The sequence below is a fragment of the Syngnathus acus genome, chromosome 1 (genome assembly GCF_901709675.1).
Source record: "Syngnathus acus chromosome 1, fSynAcu1.2, whole genome shotgun sequence".
NCBI lineage: Eukaryota > Metazoa > Chordata > Actinopteri > Syngnathiformes > Syngnathidae > Syngnathus > Syngnathus acus.
The window spans coordinates 1,778,531-1,799,560 of NC_051087.1; the positions used below are offsets into that span (position 1 = coordinate 1,778,531).

General features: G+C 44.1%; 3 protein-coding genes and 2 long non-coding RNA genes across 8 annotated transcripts; 2 read left to right on the forward strand and 3 right to left on the reverse strand.

The window, feature by feature from the left end:
* Positions 1-385: 385 nt before the first annotated feature.
* tmem192 (transmembrane protein 192) lies at positions 386-5,783 on the forward strand. Of its 3 annotated transcripts, none has more exons than XM_037266143.1 (6): positions 386-592; positions 1,156-1,308; positions 1,607-1,868; positions 1,941-2,063; positions 4,862-4,967; positions 5,226-5,783. In XM_037266143.1, the coding sequence occupies exons 1-6, from the start codon at positions 566-568 to the stop codon at positions 5,338-5,340; spliced, it is 786 nt and encodes a 261-aa protein (XP_037122038.1). In that variant the 5' UTR covers positions 386-565; the 3' UTR covers positions 5,341-5,783. The 3 variants fall into 3 exon arrangements, with proteins under 3 accessions (XP_037122038.1, XP_037122122.1, XP_037122201.1); XM_037266227.1 differs by having other exon boundaries at positions 1,159-1,308; XM_037266306.1 differs by having other exon boundaries at positions 387-592; positions 1,139-1,308.
* Positions 1,103-3,596, reverse strand: LOC119133016. Its single transcript, XR_005100036.1, has 2 exons — positions 3,415-3,596; positions 1,103-1,302 (listed from the first exon to the last, which is right to left on the reverse strand). It is a non-coding gene; the product is annotated as an uncharacterized LOC119133016 (long non-coding RNA).
* A 4,794-nt stretch (positions 5,784-10,577) lies between the features above and the next one.
* On the reverse strand, positions 10,578-11,828 carry LOC119132834. Its single transcript, XR_005099955.1, has 4 exons — positions 11,726-11,828; positions 11,035-11,317; positions 10,717-10,867; positions 10,578-10,639 (listed from the first exon to the last, which is right to left on the reverse strand). It is a non-coding gene; the product is annotated as an uncharacterized LOC119132834 (long non-coding RNA).
* Positions 11,829-12,609: 781 nt separating this feature from the next.
* On the forward strand, positions 12,610-19,073 carry march1 (membrane-associated ring finger (C3HC4) 1). Of its 2 annotated transcripts, XM_037262092.1 has the most exons (8): positions 12,610-12,979; positions 15,125-15,181; positions 15,297-15,364; positions 15,722-16,408; positions 16,574-16,754; positions 16,824-16,968; positions 17,988-18,237; positions 18,340-19,073. In XM_037262092.1, exons 1-7 carry the CDS (start codon positions 12,902-12,904, stop codon positions 18,230-18,232), a joined length of 1,461 nt encoding a protein of 486 aa, XP_037117987.1. In that variant the 5' UTR covers positions 12,610-12,901; the 3' UTR covers positions 18,233-18,237; positions 18,340-19,073. The 2 variants fall into 2 exon arrangements, with proteins under 2 accessions (XP_037117987.1, XP_037118070.1); XM_037262175.1 differs by lacking the exons at positions 15,722-16,408; positions 18,340-19,073 and having other exon boundaries at positions 12,614-12,979; positions 17,988-18,278.
* tma16 (translation machinery associated 16 homolog) lies at positions 18,755-20,541 on the reverse strand. Its single transcript, XM_037267072.1, has 7 exons — positions 20,435-20,541; positions 20,209-20,315; positions 20,056-20,093; positions 19,905-19,989; positions 19,597-19,745; positions 19,474-19,516; positions 18,755-19,337 (listed from the first exon to the last, which is right to left on the reverse strand). Exons 1-7 carry the CDS (start codon positions 20,435-20,437, stop codon positions 19,136-19,138), a joined length of 627 nt encoding a protein of 208 aa, XP_037122967.1. The 5' UTR covers positions 20,438-20,541; the 3' UTR covers positions 18,755-19,135.
* Between the last annotated feature and the right edge of the window lie 489 nt (positions 20,542-21,030).

Genomic DNA, 21,030 nt, shown 5'->3' on the forward strand with positions numbered 1-21,030 from the left:
CATTTTATACTATATAATTAATGCAAAAAGAAATGCAAAATAATATTTTCGTATAGAACAATTACGTGGATTATAATAAATTTGGAATTTTAATGATGTAAAATAATCGTTTATGTATTTTTGCGGGATTCATTATTTTTGTTTATTTACTAAATATTATAGAATATGTTTAAATATTTGGCGCGTTTTGAGAACAGCGGAAGTGCAAAACGTCACGTGACACACATCGGCGAGTGCTGCAATTTGGTAGGCACCGGTTTTGCTCTGTTTAAAACTCAACATTAGGACATATAAATTGACTGTACCCGAACTGTAGTGAACTGTGATATGTATATCTTGTAGCTAAATTCAACCATCACTAACATAGCTAGAATCGACGTTAGTGTCCGGAATCGCAAACTTTTTTATTTTCTTCCGTTGTGTTAGTCATGTGATGATGATGTTATCGTACGGAAAGCTGGAGGCACCAAAATAGCTTTGCAATCGTTAGCTTTTATTTCGCCACTTGCTAAGAGTTTGTAATGTGTCGTTCCTTCTTCGAAAAGAGGGCATATTTTAAAGTAAAATGGAGTCCGGGGGAGCCATTTATACTGTACGTACCCAATAATTTGTATCACTTGGTCGTATCTTTGCTCATAATATCGTATTAGCCAAACAAGCTAGCATGGTTTGTGTGTTTTTTCATGACAACAAAAATACTAATGTTAGTTGGAGTCAGTATGTTCTCGCTATATTTAAAAATGGCAGATCACATTCTGACTTATTTAATTTTATCTGCCAAAGAATTATGATACCTATAAAACGATATTTGTCACAGAAGTATCAATCTGTTGCAAATTATTGTTGATAAATTGAATAAACTCTCATTATGGACTGAACTAATACATTTGGCTTATTTACTACATAAGACGAGAAAGTTTTACAAATGACTGCTTGAGTTTCACCTGTCCTTTTTGTATTTGCTGTAAAACGCACTTATTCTCATTTTTGTGGTCTTTCTACAAAATAACAAAAACGAGTGTCAAAGCATTGTTTAAATAGGTATTGGTCTCAACGAAGTAAGTTGACGTGATACATCTGGAGAGACCTTTGTCGAGTATGTTTTGGGAGAACCTAAATTGAATCTGGATTGTTGTAGAAATCATTGTTTTGTAGCAGGCAGGCTCTTCGGTGGACATGACTCGCAGCGAGGAGGATTCCCTAGTGGACGGGCCACTCATTTCAGCAGATGCCCTCCACGCCGCCATCAGGAGAGAATTTCACAGCGTGCCCACCTCTTGCCACGCCATCCTGCTGTCTGTGCTGCATGTATGGACAGAAACACACAAACACATTCCAAATTAAAATCTCCTGTTACATTGCTAGAATTAAGTACTAAATTTCTCATTCTATACTTTTGTTGTTTTTTTACGCATAGACTCCTGAGCAAAACTTTTCGACACAAACACCACATGTTCACTAACTTATGGGCAGCAGTGATGTTATGGTAGTAATAAACCGTTACACAACATATTTGAACACTAATGGTGCAGCAACACATACAGACAGAGCATTCAGAAATTTTGGGGGGTTAAAACGGGGCTTCTCAAGTCATGTGTCCTTCCAGGTGGCGTACGTGGTTCTTTCTGTGTGCGTGGCCGTGCTGTGTGTGTTAAAACTGGGCCAGGAGGAGGCGTGCGCCAGCATCCTAGGGTCCGTGCGGGGCGACAGCGCAGTGGTCTTTGGCAAGGCGGCCCTGTGGGTGCTGGTTCTGGTGTTCACCCGCTGCGCCCAGTACCACCACAGCCGGGCCCGCAACCGAGGCTACCTGCGCTTCTACAGAAGCACCAGCACGCTCAAGCAGCTTCCTCTCGCCGTGCACTCCGCAGGTAACGGCCCGCGATGTCACGCCGTAGACGCTAGGTGGAGCTCATCTAATCGTGGTCTACCTGTACACACAGGGAACGTAATGCTGTTGGTCGTCATGGCGGCGCGGCTGCCGGTTGACGTGCACACCTACGTGTTGATCGGCGTCTTGGCTTTGGAACTTCTTGTGGCGTTGCCTTGCCTCATCTACTACACAGGTAAACATTTTGGCCAAAGAGACATGCTGCTTTGCGTGGTTGAAAAAAAAAAAAAAAACAACACCCAAAGTTTTGGTTTGTACTCAAAACTACCAGAAGGGGGTGCTACAGTGGTACCACCTTTGTAGGTAGAATAGTTACAAACGGAATTTCATAAGCAGCGTGAAGAAAGACACCCTGTTCGATCTCATTGCTAACTAACACACACACACACAAACACACGCACACAACAGCCCCCACACAATGTGCGAGGCCATTGGCATGACAATAGCCGCCCTGCCCTTTTCAAACCCAACGGCATGACAATCGAGCATTCTGCTTGTCCTCCGTCCCTCCCTCCCTCCCTCCCTCCATCCATCCTGCAAGTGATCTGCTGATCTTTCACTTTGGCTCACGCACACACGCGTACTCCATTCGGAGCGTTACATGAGGTGCCTGGAGTCACCGTCCCATTCACACCGCGGCCACACTGAGGTGAAGAAGGAAGATTGCAGTTACCCAGTGTCTGATAGGATATTGATCAGGTAGATAGTCTTATTGAAAGGAAATCCATATTAAAGGCCTATTTTGGCTGCCACGGGGCACAGATGGCGAGATACCACACACACATGCAGGTGAAGATAAGGTATTAGTGTTTAGCCTAGCCACAGGCTGGCGAGCCCTCGGCCACTCCGCCCTCACACACACACATTGTCCCTATGTTTAGTGTTTGTGGAGGTCACTATGTGCCACATTCCCGCTTGGATCAGTGTAGTGAGCCGCGACGCAGAGGCAAGCCCCCCCCCAAAAAAAGCAAATGTGGATTTAGGATATTTAGCTTTCAAGGATGAACTTAAAGAGGCAGTGTAACCTCTACAGCAGAAGGAGGAGGGGGTGGACCAAAGGTAGGGCAAGCCTGCAGTCATATGAAGTCCATACAGGAAGGCCTCGTTCCACTTCTCTTTGAAGTGCATGCTCGATTGTGAGTGGGAGTGTTTGCGTGAGATTGTGTGTGTTATTTTGGGGGGCTCTGCGGTATGTTTCGGGCCGCTCATTTCAACATGAATGCGGCCCACGCGCTCCACGCACATCAAAGCCGCTCCTCGGCTTTCAAAGGCTCGCTGCTTCGCGCATCTTGGCTGCAGAACCGCTACAGGGCACGTGGTGGCTATGCCATGCGAAAAAAACAAAAATGTACCTTAGCGTGCCACTTGACAGCTAGCACAAGCTAGGCTAACGTAGCAGTCAATGTCGGCGATACTTTGAGCGGCGCCAATTGCTAACAGTCGTTGCTAGCATGTTTGGACTGCTAGTTTAGCCACGAACATGAGGTAGCATTCGCCTTTAGCTCGTCGCGCCTCGCCGTAATCACCTTGAAATGCACACGACCGATTGCTGCCCATCAGGTCGCTGACCCGGGCACGGTCTGAGCACCGTCCGTCTTGTCTGTGCACTCTCGTGTGACAGCAAGCGACAGTGAGAGAGAAAGAGAAAGCGAAACTGACATGGAGGTGCGAAATGCGCCACCTCCTTTCAACTGGTCCTTCCATCTATTCGTCCATCCATCATTGGCATGTCTTGACCGTTTTCAGCATGAAGTCATGTTTTGATACCACGATTTATTGAGTATTGAGTCCCCACCAATTTCTCCTATCATGGAGCAGCAACATTTATTGGCAAAACTAACCCATAAGACATGATAAATACACTAAATTGATTTTATAACAAACGTTTATGGGAATAGTACTGGAGGTGTGTCATTCCACAAATCAATAAATGCAGCAGCATCAACTATTGTGTTGCGCTTTGTTAAATGCTTCTCACATACTGCTTGTATTTACACACACACAAGTGTATTTAGGGCCTCATTATGCAGGAATGCTCAGTATTTCTTTGGATTGTGTCGATGCTGCGACGGAGCAAAGCAAAGGTTGCGCTCTTTAGAATCTCCTTGACAATTTCCTCCGACTAATGACGCTCCAGTCTTATCAATACTGTCAGGCCCGCTACCCCCGAAGGCGCTCGCACCGCCATCATCTTAGCGAGCGAGCTAGCTAGCCATGCCGTCTCCCTGAAAACAGCTCGGTGCCACGCCTGTAAATATTCTCATTCATCCCAGGACAACGTTAGCCTAGCACAAGATAGCGTAGAGTTAGCGATATAAGGAGAGAAAGGCAAAGCGTTGTGGGCATTAGCCTGCAAGCTAGCTGGTGGCTAGCGTCTCCTGTTGTGGCATTGAAAGCTCAATTGATTGATACTTATTTTCACTTGACAGGGACTTTAAAGATGTAACTTAATAATAATTTGATTTTGTGACACACTGACGCATATTCTGCCTTCTCCTGCGGCGACCACCCCGATGCTCCACACTTTGCCGCTGGGCCCGCCCCACCCATTCCCCCCCGAGTAAAGGTATATGTTTAGGGCGTGAGAATTGGAGCTTTAAGTGCAGGATATGGCGGCCCATAAGAGCTAAGTGCGGGTTATAACGGCCCATGTGTGTGCGTGTCCAGGGAATGGCAGCCTTTAAAAGGGGAGGAGGAAAAAAATAAAAAATAAAAGCAGCGGCTGTGCACTTTCCCACCTGCATCATTATGGCGTCTGAGAAACTCTCACTGTTAGCTTATGTCTTTGTGTTTTGGGACCAAATATAGAGGACAATCGAGCAGCACAATAAATTGGATTGCAGCATTTAATCGGAATTCAAAACACCACTGTATGTTGTGACGGAGCAAGATTTGACCTTTGACCTTGCCACAGTTCTCCCACCGCTGAAAAAAAAGAATCGACAGAATGTCATCTGCTTTTGCTTCTTCCAGTCAAAGTGATGATCTTCAACACGAAGCGAGCGGCGCCCGACGTCAGCCAGGAAGAACACTCGCACAACTTCAACGTGGCTAGCTTACCCACGGAGACGGGATTCCGGTAGGGCCGCACGCGCACGCACACGTTATTGACACTGTAAAAGTTGTCTCTGCCATGCTTGTTGACACAGAGGTTAACAGTGGAGCTAATAATGTTAAAAGCTGGCCCCTGCCCCCGAGCACACTGCAAAGCCACCAAAACCTTTACTGCCGCTATTTTTTTTTGCCATGTCGGAGTTCTTTCAAGCGACCCAAAAACGTTTTCAAAGTTTGACAAAAGGTCCTCGTTTTGTCGTGTTAATGTGTACGTGTGTTTCAGAGAGGGTTCCTGCCTGGAGGAGGTGGTGGAGAAACAGGCGGATCTGATCGAGTACCTGAAGCAGCATAACAGCTTGCTGAGCAGGAGGCTGCTCAACCTCACCGCCCAGCACTGAAAAGACACTTTTCGGACCACCGCCGACGGTGCACGCCGTCCATTTGAGTGAGACCCGATTCAGGTCAGACTTGGACTTGCCTCGGATGGAGCAATGTGGTGCCGGTGGGGGGTGCACTGAAAATGGCCGACGTTTAAAGAGTCGTCGCGGGTCACAGCTGAAGGCAAAGTTGGGGGGGGCGGGCGGGCGTTATCACTGAGCGTCCCAGGAAAGCTGCTACTCTGCTTTTTTTAAAGGAGGGTTTCGAAACTAGTATACATCTATATCTATATATATAAATACTGTGCTACACCTCATGTCTTTTTGTACATAGCAGTGCTTACTGATTTTTTTCTTTTTAGGACCTTGAGCATTTTTTTGTGGTCATTGTCTGTTTTTTACCACGACTTTGACCATATGACCCTCGGCCGTGCAGATTTCGTGACTCTTTACAGCGGTGGGGATCCGTAGTTTTTTTTTTAAACTTTGAAAATATATTTATTTTTCATGGCAGTTATAATTAATGTTAATTGTTTTTGCTATTTGTAGTCAGTCCGGGTCTCTGTCCTCCAGTTCTGTGTATTGCGTATTACATTTTAACAGTCTAATATCTGCAATGTTATTTGTTTGCGTGACAATTTGCACTCGACTGTGCTTGAGTTTTGATTCGACATGTTGAGATCTGTACAATAAATACCACAGAATGACATCTTTGTTTTTAACTTCAACAATCCATTTTGCTTACTATACAAGTCCAAATACTTTTCTGTGGATTTGTCATTTGAACCTTCATGTTTCATGAAACAAAGTAAACGTGGACTGCAATTTTTCTTACTTTGGCAGTACATCACCCAGTTCTTGACGACACACACACACACAATGATAAATCCAGAAACAATACACTCGAACATTTTCTTTTATTAAAAGGAATAAAATGTATTCAATAAACATTTGAAGTGCATCCAATGCATGATACAGGCTCTATGTACATGTGTCCGCAACATGGCCGCAAGCAGCTCTTTGGTCCACAGCTTGTTGAGTCCAGCGCCATTTTCTTTAGTACTGACTTGATTTTTGTTTTCTTCTTTGGCTTATTGATAAAACAAGGTGCTTGGACATTTTTAAGATCATCTTTTGTGCCCCTCATTTTCTGGTTGTTATTATTATTAGGAGTCTATGGTAGTTGGGCGCACACGTGCTCTCGTTCCCGAAAGTCAAACCTGCAAGAGAAAGTAACAGTGGTTGGATTATGAGCCCCAACTGACAGCGAGGGAGGTAAACTCCAGTTCAGCGTGCCTGTGCCGACATAAACGAGGGGCTCAGGCATTCCTGCCCCGCTTTTAATCCTTCTTCCGCGTCATTAGCCAGATTTATGTCGAGCAGGGGTCCCGCGCGCCTCTGCCGCTAATCACACGCACCTACTCAAGTGCCACCTGCAACCTCTGGTACCCAGGGGGAAACCATTTCGAGTTCAATTAAAAGCCCAAAGATGCCATGAAAGGGGCCCTTGCACCTCCTTTTTCAAGGCCAAACCTCAAATTGATCACCAAACTTTGACACTTTACATTAAACGGTGTCTGCAAATTCGCACCGCTCAAGGATAGCTGTTTCCGTTCGGCCATTTTGGGCAAATTCCGCTAATGTAAATAAATGTTTGCTTACCTGTGGCCTCTTTAAAAGCACCACAAGATTTTTTGTCCTCAGCGGTCTCATCAGGGGAAGGGCACTCTGGAGTGCAGAGGCAGGCATCGTCGGTGCAGGCAAAAGTGTCGGTGGTACTTTCTCCTCACATTCAGGAAATCTGCAGACAAGTTTGATGTCATTACTTTAAGTGGACTTATTATTGTTATGATGACACATTTGGTCACCATTCTCCAACACCAAAATCATGTCAGATGACTTTAACTGTACTTCAGGTTCAACCCCCCCCCCCCCCCCCCACTTCCCTAATAAAGTGGAGCACAGCCACCAAGCACATGACCATTTCCAAAGTCCCTAATAAATCCACTGAGCTCCCGCCGTTCGCAAGCTGCAGGCCAAAGCCAGGAAGAGCATAAAAAGTGCCAGATGACTTTATGACTCCCCCTTGCCTTCCTCCCTCCCTCCTCATCTTCCAACCCCCATCCCCGATAGAGGGAGAACCCCAAGCCTGGAGGCATACGAGTCTTTACATTCTCCTCCCGTGACATTTTGTTTAATAAAAGCTTGGGGGCGTATTTGCATGGCATCTTAACGCCCGGATTAACAAAAGCACCGGACAATGGAGACCCACCGAGTTGTGTGATACCCCGGCGGCGGTGCTCATCTGCAGATGATCCCCGAGCCTCCCTCCAAGCTCTCGTTTTATACATCTCACCTGTTGCATTGCAGCTAAGTGTATCATTAAAGCCAATCGTAAAAACCAATCCAAAGTGCCCACACATGCAGTTTCGGGTTCTCGAGCGGGTAATGTTCCGATTTACGATGTTTTGTGGGGGGAATTGAATGCATCGATGAGTTAATGAGATAAAATCGACTCGTTTTTATTAACTCACACTTAACACATTTATCCAGCAAACAAAGTAATGATTTGAGCGTAAGTATTTACCGTGTAAACATTTGGAAATTATCTTTGTTCAAAAAACGTGATATATTTATCGAACAGGTTTTTCGTTCAGGAAGATTATATAATTTACGACATTGGTGGTAAAACGTGAACGCATCAATCAGTTGCGATGATTGGCAATAGTTACGGTGCAGATTTACTGCACTGTGAACAAATTGTTGTTTTAGAGCTATTTTATTAACGATAGCGCGCATTTTTTAATTAAATATGTCATTTGTTTTTTTTATTCCCCCCCCTCACTTGATTACATTATTTACGGTGTTAATGGTGGGATGTGAACGCCTCAAACATTTGAGGGACTCTGCAGTGTTTGTCAAGGTAAACTCAAATTCTCAATTCTTTTACTGGATTTAAGCGTCGTATTCAAACCGAGAGTGGCTATATTTCAATATTTACCGTTTTTAGCTTCTTTTATTTTGCAATGGTATTAGCGCCTCTTTTTGTCTAATTTTTAAATCGGTAATTTATCCTAAAAATACATTGGTGCAACGCTAGACGGCAGATGTTTCCAGTTCAATCAGGATTAACTTTCGGGAAGTTGTTTAACTTCTTCTTACTTGGCCTGGAGATGGAGGCTGGTTCCACCACCACCACCACGGTGGCCAACAGCATCAGCAGCAACGTGAACAGGTAGAACAGGTTGAAGATCCTCATCTTGGGTCTGATGAGTCCTGCTTGTAAGGCTTACTGGTGGTTCTTTTCAGCCCAGAAAGAGAAGACAGTGCCGGTAGATGATCCTCCTGAAATGGATGATGTCTCTGAAGCGTGTCCACGGTATTTTCCAAAGACTTGAGAGCTAAGTGACAAAGGTGCTTCTCCCCCCACCTCCTTTATACTGGCTTCTCCAGCAGCCCCCCCACCCCCAAGACCACCCCTCACCCTCCACTTCAACTCCTCACACACACAAGCACGGCACATATTGACCCCACATGTAGAGGGTAATTCAAATGACAGGAAACCCCCCCCCCCCCACACACACACGCACACACACCCGAGCCTGTAACTGTCCTCTTGAACACACACACGAACACACAACAGTACACACTCCATATGTGCAATCAAAATACAGTAACAATCTTGACTTTTTTCTCCTCAATATTGCGATTTAAAATGCGGCCCTCGTTCTTTTTCCTTGTCTTTGTTTTAACAAACAAGCCATAAATAAATCTGTATCTGATAAACAATATCAGATTTATTATACGTAAATATTTTGGGTTTATAGGTGAGGTTCATACAAAATAAATGCAAATGATCCATGAATTAGTCATAAATAAAGTAAAAATAAAGTAGTAAAGTAAATAGTCATAAATATTTTGAATATTATTATATTGAATATTATTATATTATACTATATTATATTATTATTACACTCATGAAGATACTTTGAACATTTTGATTTGGGGTAAAAAAAAAACAAAAAAAAACTTTCCACCTCATTAGTGCGTCTGCTCGTCTGTCCGTCCGGCGTCTCCTTCGCAGCGTTAGCGACTCCTCTATTGAGTGTGGCGCTAATCAATTAGCACATTAAGATGAAATGTTGCCCATTACATGTGAATGAGGATTAAGGCAAACAGCAGGACGCTAATGGAGCGCCAGACCTGCAAAACACTCCCTGAGACTTTGAACAAGCATCTCCCTTAAGAAACCCGCAAAAGACAACACTACCGTGCGTGTGTGTTTGTTTGTGTGTCCGTCTTCGTGCATGTGCGCCTTTATGACTTTATGGTATTTGCAAAAATGTCCGTGTGGACAGGGGCAAGATTCCTGGCGGATTTGGCAAACGCTCTCCTCGGCCCGTTTTTGTTTCTTGTGTTGCGCTTTGCATATCAGCAGCTATTGTCTTTTAAAAAAGTTTTATTTTGCCCTATTTGAATATGCTAATGCATCTCCAATTGTCATTCACAGCCACCTGGTAGCCAACTTGCTATGTGTTGTGTTCTATACATGTGTGTGTTTGTTTGTCCTTAAAAAAAAAAAAAGTCTCCCTGCCAGGTTTTTCGGTGTTGTAATATTTGCTCTTGCTGGGGGATTAAACGCCTAGACGGGGGATTTTCCATCCCGCTCAAACACGCACGCGCATCACTAAGTGACCCACACCGAGGAATTCAATCAGTGTGACCGAGTCGTAATCGTTTGCACTTGTCAGGTTATTATTTTCATGACGGAGGGGATGGAAAAAGATAATCACATCACGAACAACAGAGGCCACAAGATCCAAATTTCAATGGGCAGCCTTCAGCATGTGTCCGAGTGTTGCGTGCGTATCTTAGAGCGCCATCTATTGGCCGAGTTGATTGCGAGTCGTTAAAAGGGTGCTAGTGACACGCACGCACGCAAATTCAGCCAAGCAGAAGCCGATCGTCTCGCGCCACAAGCACGCTGGCCGTCTTTATTGCAACTAGACGGCTGACTGACGGAGGGCTCAGGGGTCAAAGGGCAAACTCAACAGGGAGTCCACCCAGTCAAGATGTCCCCTCGCCGGGGCCAAAAGTCAGCTGCTTTGTTGGAGCCCAACTCAGACACGGCGGCCACGAGGTGCTGTCAGGAACAATCCAGTTTGTCACTTGGCTCATTTTAAAAGATTTTTAAGAGGAAAATGAGCATGGAATGAAAAATGTGTATTATTTCCTTTCCTTTATTGTCACTGTCTTCATTTATGTGTCTGCCTGCTGATGGCTCTCTGCTTTCCTCTTGCAGCCGTGTTGACACCTTCATCTGAAGAGCACACACGCACCTCACAAGTGTCAAACAAGCTTTTCACGCGTGTCTTGCGTTGTGTTGCCTTTTCCTACCTGTCCGCAGGTCCTCGTCCGGCGCGATGCAGACGGAGGCGACGCCGAAGAGCGTGAAGACGACAAAGGCCGTCACGATGAAGGCCAGCTCAAAGCTGGAGAAAGGCACTTCCATGTATGTATGAAAGAAGCATTCATGGAATTTTTTCACCTAAAAAGAGCCTCCACTTTATACAGTTGTTCTCTGGTAATTCCACAATTGGCCACTGTTGTTTACTCTCGCTGTGGCACAGTCAGTAATTTCAGGAATGTCATAAGTTTAGCATAAAAGCAGCAATGTGAGATAAGGAAGGTAGTTTAAAAATAAAAAAGACTCACCACAAGAAAAATCTCAACCTCAATGTGTAGAGTTCCCATACACATGAGGAGAAAGAAAAGAAACTTTAATCACAACACACAGGTTGAGTCCCGGAAGCAAATATGAACACACCCTCCTAGCGCAATGTACACACACACTCCCTCACATACACACTCAAGAGGCTCCCGTGGCTATGATGTCATGTCGTCAGGCTCGCAAATGGAGGAGGAAGTTCAATATGGCGAGGTTGCCGTCCTGGTCTTCAGACAATCAACTCGTCATTGTGCAGGTAAACGCACATCCCTTCATTGAAACAAAAAACAACAAAATATATTTACAGCGCACTTATTGTGTTATACCAAAACTAAATACTATAAAGCAATTTCTGTTTCTTGTTTTTTAATTGTACAATTTTGCTGCTTCTTTAATTTTGGGTGTAATTTCACTCTCAGCCACTAGATGGTGGAACACATGTTTGAAACTAAATTTGAAGAAAGAGTGAAAACAAGATGTATTTCTAGTTGACTGTGAATAAAAATTCGAGGGAGATTTTTTTTTTTTTTTGCAAATCTATTAATATATAAATTGACTATTCTTACAACGAATTACGACCTCGTCTTTTTTAGTATGAAGCTTGGCACACTTGACCCAATTTTGCTCCCATCATTTACTTTCATATATTCAACAAAGTGAAATTGAACAAAGTCATACTTATAGGACGTCCACGTTCCTCATGGATCATTCCGGCCAGCGTGACGAGGGCAAAAACCAGGAGGGAAAAGACGACGGTCAGCGCCTCCAGCTCACCCAGCAAGAACGACATCATGGTCCATTACGGGTAACTATGTTAGCATTAGCACTACTTCCACACACATACACTTATAGGGCAGTGAAGTGCACGCTTACGCCTCTCAAATTCAAGTCGGATCATGTTAACAATCATTAATTAATGAATGGCTTTTGTGCCTCTTTGTGTCCTTGTTTTAACACTTCTCCTGTATCTACTCATTGGGACATTTGCATCCACCTCACTGGCATTTATTAAAAACTATTTTTCAAATTGCTAATATTGAGTAGAATACTTGTACTTCTAAAATCAAAAATAATATATAAAATAATAATTATTTAAAATATTCTTCATAATTATTAATTAGAATATTATTATAATATTATATAATGATAGTTTCTGTCTTAAAAATACATTGTTTTTTTGTGTTGTTTCAATTTGGGGGCGGGCAGGAATCAATTCATTTGAAGGCAGCAATATTACTACTGGATGCACAATACGTCTCTTCGTCCTCTTGCGGTAAATTAAGGTCACACATCACGCGCACACATGCACACACACACATTGGTTGGTATTTTTAAGTCAGATAAGTGTCTATTTCAAGGAAACAACAAGTGCGTTTGTTGTATGTGTTTTTAGCATCCCCGAGCGCGTCGTGTAATCCCATTAGTTCCGAGATAAGGGCGGGCGGGCGGGCGGGGGGCGGATTGAGGTTAGTCTAAGCCTTAATCCCCTCGCGGAGCGTATGCTTATTATTACCCCGTATGCATGGCGAAATCCAGCACGCCAACACACACCTCTCTCTCTCTGTCAGCGGGGGGGCACGAGGAGAAGGCGGACGGACGGACGGACGGAAGGAGGGAGCTGCTGAGTAGTTTCCCAGTCGCCATGACAACCTGACACCCAGCCATCTCGACCGCTGTCTTTGTGATCTAATTCCACCATCCGGATCGGGAAGCGCAAGGAGAAGCAGGACCTGCCTGGTCTCCTTCGGCGGGATGACCGCCCATCGGAGGACGGGGAGGCGCGGGGACGCCATGGGACTAAGGCCAACGTCTATGTGTGTTTGAGTGTGTGCGTGTTGCCTGGAAACCGCCAGCATGCCTGTACACCAGATTACGGTGGTCCCAGCCAGGGAGAACGGCAAGAGCGCCTCTCGGCCCAAAGACAGGAATGAGGTAAGGTCCCGACCCACTTCTCACGGTGTGAGCCACATTTGGACTTCAAGCAAAATGTACCACTTGGAGGTCAAACCATCATGTTAGCAAATCTGATGAGAAGTCAGCTCAGCTCAGCTGAGCCATCAAAACTGCTCCGATTTGGTTTAAATGGAAAAGTTGTGCTGGAAAAGCTGCATGGCTCCATTATCATGGGTTGACAGCCTTTTCCCACTCCCAGCAAGCTTTTATCACTCTTTTTCTGCTCTTTTTAACAGAGTGTGACAAGACACTGTTGGGGTGGGGGCACATCCCAGGGTTACGTCACACACACATACACCCACACACTTAGCCAACGTGTGTGTTTCCCTCGAGAGCGAGAAGGGGAAAGCCAGATTTAGAAATGACCTAAGATGACTGATTACGGTATTGTCACTGAGATTTTTTTGTTGTTGTAACACTCGGGGCTACTGTCCCTGCACATTTTGGGGAGGTATTGGTGTGGTAACTTGTTTCATTTGTTCCGTAACCACACTTGGATCAAATCACTCACATCTCAAATCGTCTTTCCCCATCGAAATGAATGTGAACGCTATTAATCGATTCCAGCCCAACAACAACAAACCTTTTTTTATTAAGAAAAATCACACACTATAATCTTTGTAGTTTATAAAAACAAGCAGTAATGAGATAATTAGATTCAGAAAGAATTTAGCAGTTTTTCTCACACTTACTTTTTAGAGCAGGCTTGTTCATTAGTTCTTATTTGTCCCCTAAATGCTTTGTTTTGGTTTAGTTCCCGAAGGCTCGTGAATGATATTATCTGCCAAAAATGAAATTAAATGACATTCTGACTTTAATTATAGTTAAATGTTAAATGTTTGATCAATTTCACTTCAAGTTGAGCTAATTGATTTTGCCATATGGTTATCATGAATATTCCCATCTTGTTATCGGGAAATCGCTAACAGTATCCATCTAAATATATTGAGTGGTGCTCTCAAGCCGCATCACTTAATCCGTCCACAAGTAGCATGCACATGTTCAACTCGGCTGTCTTCAGCCTCCATTGCAGCCAGGAGAGAGTCGTCACAGGGGCAGGTAGGCCATAGCTGCGTGGCTAGTTGCTCATTTAATCAACAATTGCCGGAGCTTCTTGACGCCTGGAAGCAAACAATATGTGGGCGATGTCGCTTGAGCGCCTCAGTCAGGCTCATGAATCAGACAAGGGAACGCGCTTGTTAAAACAACTGTATAAATAGCACCAGGTTGTAAGCATCCATTTTGTTCCAGCATTCATGTAACGTAGAATGTGTACAACACTGTTAAGGAATGAAATGAAAAGCAGAGGCGCTTTAAATCTAATCAGACGTGCGCCGAGTTTGTTAATTCACAGTCTCATCACAAGTGATGAGGGTGTGCACACTTGTGCAATCTCGTTATTTCTTTGGGTTGAAGGGGGATGTAGACTTTTGAAATTCACTTAATTCCTTTTGTTTATTGTAACATAACAAAATGAAATATTCTGGGGGTTTTTTCACTCAACTGCAGAAGAACGGAACCATAAATTCAACAACAATTAGCGTCTTTTAATAACATTTCCAGACTCCTGATGACCATCACACGTGTGCACTTCTACATGCGCGCATAGCCGAAAAGCACAGAGCCGCTAATAGCAAATCAGGCGAGCAGCAAATCCCTTGATCAGCTTAGATGAGGCCCTCTTGTCTCTACGTGTGGATGCCTTCTCTATTGTACCAGCCATGTCATCACAAATTTGGGGGGGGGGGCAGCCCTGCAAATATTTAATCTCAGTTTTTCATAAGCCACAAGTTTGTAACATTACCGTCATATATTCTTTATCCTCTATAAAATGAATATTACTGTTATTTTTTGCTGACTACAACAACTAACAGAAGTCATAGAAGGAATTGTTTACTTTTCTTCTTGTATATCAACATGACTTTTATACAGTACTGCCTCCTGTTGGCCAAAGCCGGAAGGAGCAGTACACTGAATTGGATTGTAGCATTAAATCGTGATTCACAAACTGGAAACATGGTTGGAACATTGGAGGTCATGCGGGTTGACCATGTGCCGTTTTCACCCCAAAAAAAACATCATTCCGCCGTAATGATCTCCCGTCTTTTCGTCTTTACGCTTCAGGGCTCCCAGGCCAAGACCCCTGGTCGCTCAGGCAGTCGATCCAGCAACATCTCCAAGGTAACCACACTGACCTCCCGGAGTGTTTGGGTAAACCAAAAACAACATTTAATTGCATCTTTGGGAATCAAATGTATTTAAAAGCGAGCGCATTGGTTCTCGTGATCTCTTCCAGGCGAGCAACTCGACAGCGGGACAAACCAGCAAGACGTCCGTCACCCCGTCTTCTCAGGATATTTGCCGGTAGATTATTTACCATCGCTACCATCCTATGTCACCAACTCTATTGAAAAAGTACTCAACTGTGTGGCTGCAAGAGTGTGTCTAGAAGAGCATTTCATGTGCGTCTTGAATTTTGACAACCTCTCATGCGTCCACCCATTGTGCTCATTTCACCGCCACCGTTTTCATCGTACCATTTTAATTTGAAACTTTTTTGTAAAGTCACAAAAAAATAGAAATCAAAGAAATAATTCAGAAAATGTTTTTCTGTATTATAAAGTTCAGTGGATTTTCATATATTTTGCATGAAATTTTAAATTTGTCACCTCATTGTCATCTCATCTCAGCATCCATTGTGTGTGTGTGTCACATGTTCAGTGTTGTCCAGTTGAGCCGTGTTGAGGAGGATGTGTCCGAATTGCCCACCCCCATTGACAACAAGACCTCGCGACGAGCTCCCATGACGGTTCCTAGCGCCGCCCGGGGCCCCTCAGCCCCGGCCCCTAAGAAGCAGGTGAAGCGCCGCCATCGCCGGAAGAGGAACAGCTTCGACCCATTGGAGGCCAAATACCCGCACCGCGACGAGACTCGGTCGGAGGACCCCTCACGGGCTCCCCCGGCGCGCTTCCGCTGTCTGGACTCCACCTCGGAGGACGAGAAGCCGGTGAGCCGCAGCTGGTCTAAGGAGAAATCCAGACGGGCTCGACACCGCAGCCGGAGCAAGAGCGGCGAGGACGTGACGGAGGTGATGGAGTTGCAATCTCTGGGCTCCGACGAGATGAAGGACGACCGACCCCTGGTGGTGGACGACGGCGTGAAAAATCCACGCGGCCTCAGTAGCAGCGGGAACAGCTCTCTGAGGGAAAGCTTGCCCAGTATGGACAAGGAGCCCAGTGCGCCCGACAGCTCGTCGGAAGACGACGAGGAGCTGATCACTAAAAAGTATCAGGAGAAGGGGGTGGGGCACGGGGACATGTCAGCGCCCACTCCTCAGAAACGCTGCGGCGCGAACGGCGCCCCGCCGCATCACGTCTGCTCCGATGACTCCGAGTTGGAGGTGTGCAGGTCAGTCGGGGCGTGCGGCCACACGCTACCCGTGTCAAAGAAGGTCCACAATAATGGACGCGTTGAAGAACTTTCTGTGTGGTTCCAAATCCGCACGAGTCTGGCAAACGGATGCATCCGGAACGCTCAGACACTTCCTCACCGCTGGTGAATTTTTGTGCGCAGGATCTGCCATTGCGAGGGCGACGAGGAGTGCCCACTCATCATGCCCTGCCACTGCACGGGCAGCCTCAGCTTCGTGCACCAAGCGTGTCTCTACCAGTGGATCAAGTCGTCGGACACCCGCTGCTGCGAGCTCTGCAAGTTTGACTTCATCATGGAGACCAAACTCAAACCTCTGTGCAAGGTACTCCTTGACCCACGGCATGAACTGAATTTCAGCAGCTAATATTTTTCACCTCCTTTGTCTTGCCAGTGGGAGAAGTTACACATGACCAAGAGTGAGAGAAGGAAGATCTACTGCTCCGTGTTGTTCCACCTCATAGCCATAGTCTGCATGCTGTGGTCCGTCTACATCCTGATCAAGAGAACCACCGAGGAGATCAAACTGGGCAAGAACGGTAAGTAGGCCCGCTGTGTGTCGTCGCTAAATCATCAGATATATGTAAAAAAAAAAAAAAAAAAAGACTAAATCCAATCCCCTCCCCGGACAGTCAATTACTAGGTGCACCTGCAAAAACCAGAGAATAAAGTCCAAATCTTACAAGAGTTGATGTTATTTTACACCAAAAAAAGCCATTTTCTGCCTTGTAATATGACAACTTTATTCTCACAATGTCGTTATTCCTTAAAAAATGCAGAGAAAGAGAAATCCCATAGAAATGAATTTATATCCAAATATTTGAGCAAGAATAGTAGAAAGTGATGTGATTTGGTCATGTGATCGTCAATGCTATTAAATATTGGCTACTACACGATATGTATCACGGCCACTTTCCAGCCTAAATGAGTAAAGCTTTATTAAGCCAATTAGTCAATAACGTACCTTGGAACCGATATGACACGAGATGGAACCGAAGCACAACTTTTATACTTTGGCTAGAGCTCGACAGCTTATACATTTTCAGTTAATAATAGAGGATAACCACATGGCCTTTATTATTTCAACTTAAAGACTTTATAGAAACATTATGACATTTCTGTGGAGCTGCAATTGTGGGCTCAAGTGATTATTTTTATTATTTAATAAAAATTCATATAAATAAATAATAGAAATCGGAATTTTTATTATTTTTATTACTTTTTTTGGGATGGTACTTAATATAAAAAGTTTGAGAACTATTGCTGTCTGGATAATCTTATGAGAGGCCACAAGGTTTAAACCAATCAGGATCCAGGAGGCGTGGCCATGATACATGCTTATAAAAGTAGCGCTCAGTCAGTAGAAGTCAACCAGCGAACGAGAGAGAGAGAAATTAACACTGTTGGTTGCAGAGGAATTTTGGCGGATTTCTCTCCTGAAGTACTATACCCCCCAGGGTAAGCACAGCGCTGTATCTCAACCCACTCCTGTGAGCGATGTTGGCGCCCCCTGCGGGCTGAATAACTCCATTAATCCGTGTCCCCTCCTTCTCCCCAGGCGTGCTGGAGTGGCCCTTCTGGACCAAACTGATCGTGGTGGCCATCGGTTTCACGGGGGGCCTCATCTTCATGTACATCCAGTGCAAGGTCTATCTGCAGCTGTGGCGCCGCCTCAAGGCCTTCAACCGCATCATCACTGTGCAAAACTGCCCCGATAAGAACCGGCTCGACATCGGGAAGCCGCAGGCGGTCGCCGAGGGGACCGCGGTGCCGCCGGACTCGGACGGGCATAATCCCGTTTGAAGGTGGCGACAGTTTGCAGTCAAGCCGCACTGGACTTCAAGTGTGTCATAAGGTTCATATTGTTTTCATTATTTTGTCTTCAACAATTCACTTTTGTGTCTATCAAGAAAGCCAGCAGGCAGCGGACGGTGACCACGAAGAGTGATGATGAGGTCTCGACTCCAGAAATGGACTGTCGTATTTTTTTACGTTCCCTTTATGCACTTTGTCAAACTGCACTAAAGCCCCTTGGTACATTCCCTTGAGCTAACGGGTGGGCAAAGTACAGCCCGCAGGTTACATGCAGCTTGGAAATGTTTAAATAATTCTTTTGTTGAAATGAACTAACATAGTTGACATCCACATTCAAAGTCTTTTTACATCATCAACAAATGGCCTGTCCTATCAATCCAAAAATGAATTAAGGGCCTGGAGTGCAACCCGCCATGAGAATTATTTTCCTTTTGCTGATTGGCTGAGAGAAGTCACATGGTATGGTTTCACTTTTGGAAGTGAATCACTAGAATAAAGGACATTTTCTAAAATATTGTAATTTATTAACACACCCATGTAATTACTTGAAATCAAATTTGGTTCAGTGAGTTATTTGTATTTTTTTGCCACTTTTGCGATTGAGCAAACATGATCATTTGTGGGAGGTGTGACGTTTTAAAGGTCAGATTGCAGTCTTTCATTATGGCGCTACGTTTAGAAACGACATGTTAGTCGCTTTGTTTACGTGTTCACGTTTCTACCAGAGACGCCACAAAAAGTTGGGAAACCCTTCACGACACCATGAATTTGATTAGCTAAAAAGACACATTTAGCTTGTTTGTGCAATAAACCCAATGTAGAAAACGTGTAGAGTCGTTTGTGGTTAAAAAAAGTCTTTGGGAAGTCTCATGCAAGACAACAAAAGAAATCTTAGTCGGAGTCAGACATCAGAATGTTTTCGTCCAACTCTTCATCGCTATCTTCATCATTATCGCCCAACTCTTCTTCTTTGTTGTCCTTTTGTTCCTCTTTGTCGTTCTTCTGCTCTTTTTTGTCCTTGACTTCCACGCCAGTGTTGGAAACCTTCGTGAATTTAATGTTAGGAAGTTTCTTCAAATCTCCCGTCCATTCCCTGCAGTACAGAAACATTTCTTGACTCCAGAAGATGTCTCAATAAAGAGGTTGTGGATCAACCTCTGCTCACCATTGTATGTTTTTTTTTATTTTTTATTGATTTATATTTACACTGCCAAGAGTGATTCGCTCACCTGAATGTTTTCAGATTTTTCGTGTTGATAAAGTCTGGGATCTCTATGAAAACAAAGGACATTTATATTAATATTTTTTATTACAAACATGTATGGAGTTAATGTACATTTACAAGTACGGACCGAACCCGGCGCCGTGGAACAGCGCCCGCTCGCGCTCGATGGTTTGCTTGATGAAGTCCTCCCTGGCGCCGTGGAGACGCCCCTTCCGGCCCTTGATGCTGTTGACCAGCTCGATCTGCTCCAGCTCGCCGTCAAATCGTTGCAGGTACCTACAACACACATGCATAGCAATTCAAGTTTTTTGTAATGCTGGACAGCAAGTCGTCGTAGTATTATACTGCCCCCTTGTGGCCAAGGCACGTATATCATGACTCACAAACCGTTTTAATCTTTGCACAGAATAAGATAATTTTAAAACGCTGCCCCACCTTTCGATGATGTGACAAGCATCCTTCATAGTGTACGTGGTCTTTTCTGGGTCCAACTGGCTCTGAAACCATAACAGCTTGTCACCTGTGGATGGAAAATGTATCCTCGATTAAAAATTGAAACACGAAAGAAAATAGATAAGTAACTTACCGATATTATTCAGACGGGCAGCTTTTTCAACTTTGTGTCTGCAGAAACAAAACAGTACGCCATAATGCAGGAAATATTTGAAAGCAAAACATTATAAAACATTCAGATGAAAAGCAGAGAATACGTCGTATGTTGAGACCATCGTAAACCCACCGGTCTTTCTTCCTGAGTCGTATTTCTTCCCGGGCCAAGTAGGCTGCTTTCCGACTGTACGGATGCACAACCTTCTCCGGGGCTTTTCCCTTCTTCTGCGTTTTAGGCTGAAGACAAATTACAATTATATCGTATAAAGGGATGTTACATTTATTAAGATGTCTTTTTTCATTAAGATTGTGATCGATTTGTTTCGTTGTTAAAGCAAATAAAAGATGGGTCTCACCATTGCTGTTGGGAACTCGTGGTTAGTTTGTTGACAGCTGGGCCGGAAGCGGAAATGATAAAGTTCCGCATGGAAAAGGTGTTCGGGTGAAACAAAAGCAGGGAAAACAATCCCGTAGTTTCTATGGGATTTGAGTTTATCCGGACACCCCCAATAAAACGGAATTAAAAATGTATAAATTTATCAACTAAAAACTCATCTGTTCAGAATTTTCAAGACAAAATTTTAATATTATATTTACTTTTTATTTACTTTATTTCACCAATTACAAACTATCTAATTATAAACAGTGTAAGTTTTTACTATATTCATATAGCTGCACAATTTTTTCAAACAAATTATTAGGGATTATATTTGTCATTGCTTTGAAAACAGACTCTGCATCCAAGTTGCTAAATCCTCCTTGTCATGTTCCTTCTGAGAATTCTGCATCTTTTTTTTCATGAAATGCTTGACCCCGTAATAATTGTCACACAGCCATCATAAACAGCTGTGACATTAAGACAGATATTACTCAAATCCATTCATTTTACACCATAATAGGAATAAAGATAGTGTACTAATACAACCCTAAAAGTGGGCCAACTATATTAAAA

Excerpts from the sequence above, each read along its gene's own strand:
- tmem192 (XM_037266143.1), top strand. The coding sequence starts at position 566 with ATGGAGTCCGGGGGAGCCATTTATACT. Across the intron at positions 1,309-1,606 it reads TCCTGCTGTCTGTGCTGCAT|GTGGCGTACGTGGTTCTTTC; the intron begins GTATGGACAGAA and ends GTGTCCTTCCAG. Across the intron at positions 1,869-1,940 it reads TCTCGCCGTGCACTCCGCAG|GGAACGTAATGCTGTTGGTC; the intron begins GTAACGGCCCGC and ends CTGTACACACAG.
- march1 (XM_037262092.1), top strand. The coding sequence starts at position 12,902 with ATGCCTGTACACCAGATTACGGTGGTCCCAGCCAGGGAGAACGGCAAG. Across the intron at positions 15,182-15,296 it reads GATCCAGCAACATCTCCAAG|GCGAGCAACTCGACAGCGGG; the intron begins GTAACCACACTG and ends GATCTCTTCCAG. Across the intron at positions 15,365-15,721 it reads TCTTCTCAGGATATTTGCCG|TGTTGTCCAGTTGAGCCGTG; the intron begins GTAGATTATTTA and ends TCACATGTTCAG.
- tma16 (XM_037267072.1), bottom strand. Across the intron at positions 19,746-19,904 it reads GCTTGTCACATCATCGAAAG|GTACCTGCAACGATTTGACG; the intron begins GTGGGGCAGCGT and ends TGTGTGTTGTAG. Across the intron at positions 19,338-19,473 it reads AAAAATCTGAAAACATTCAG|GGAATGGACGGGAGATTTGA; the intron begins GTGAGCGAATCA and ends TCTGTACTGCAG.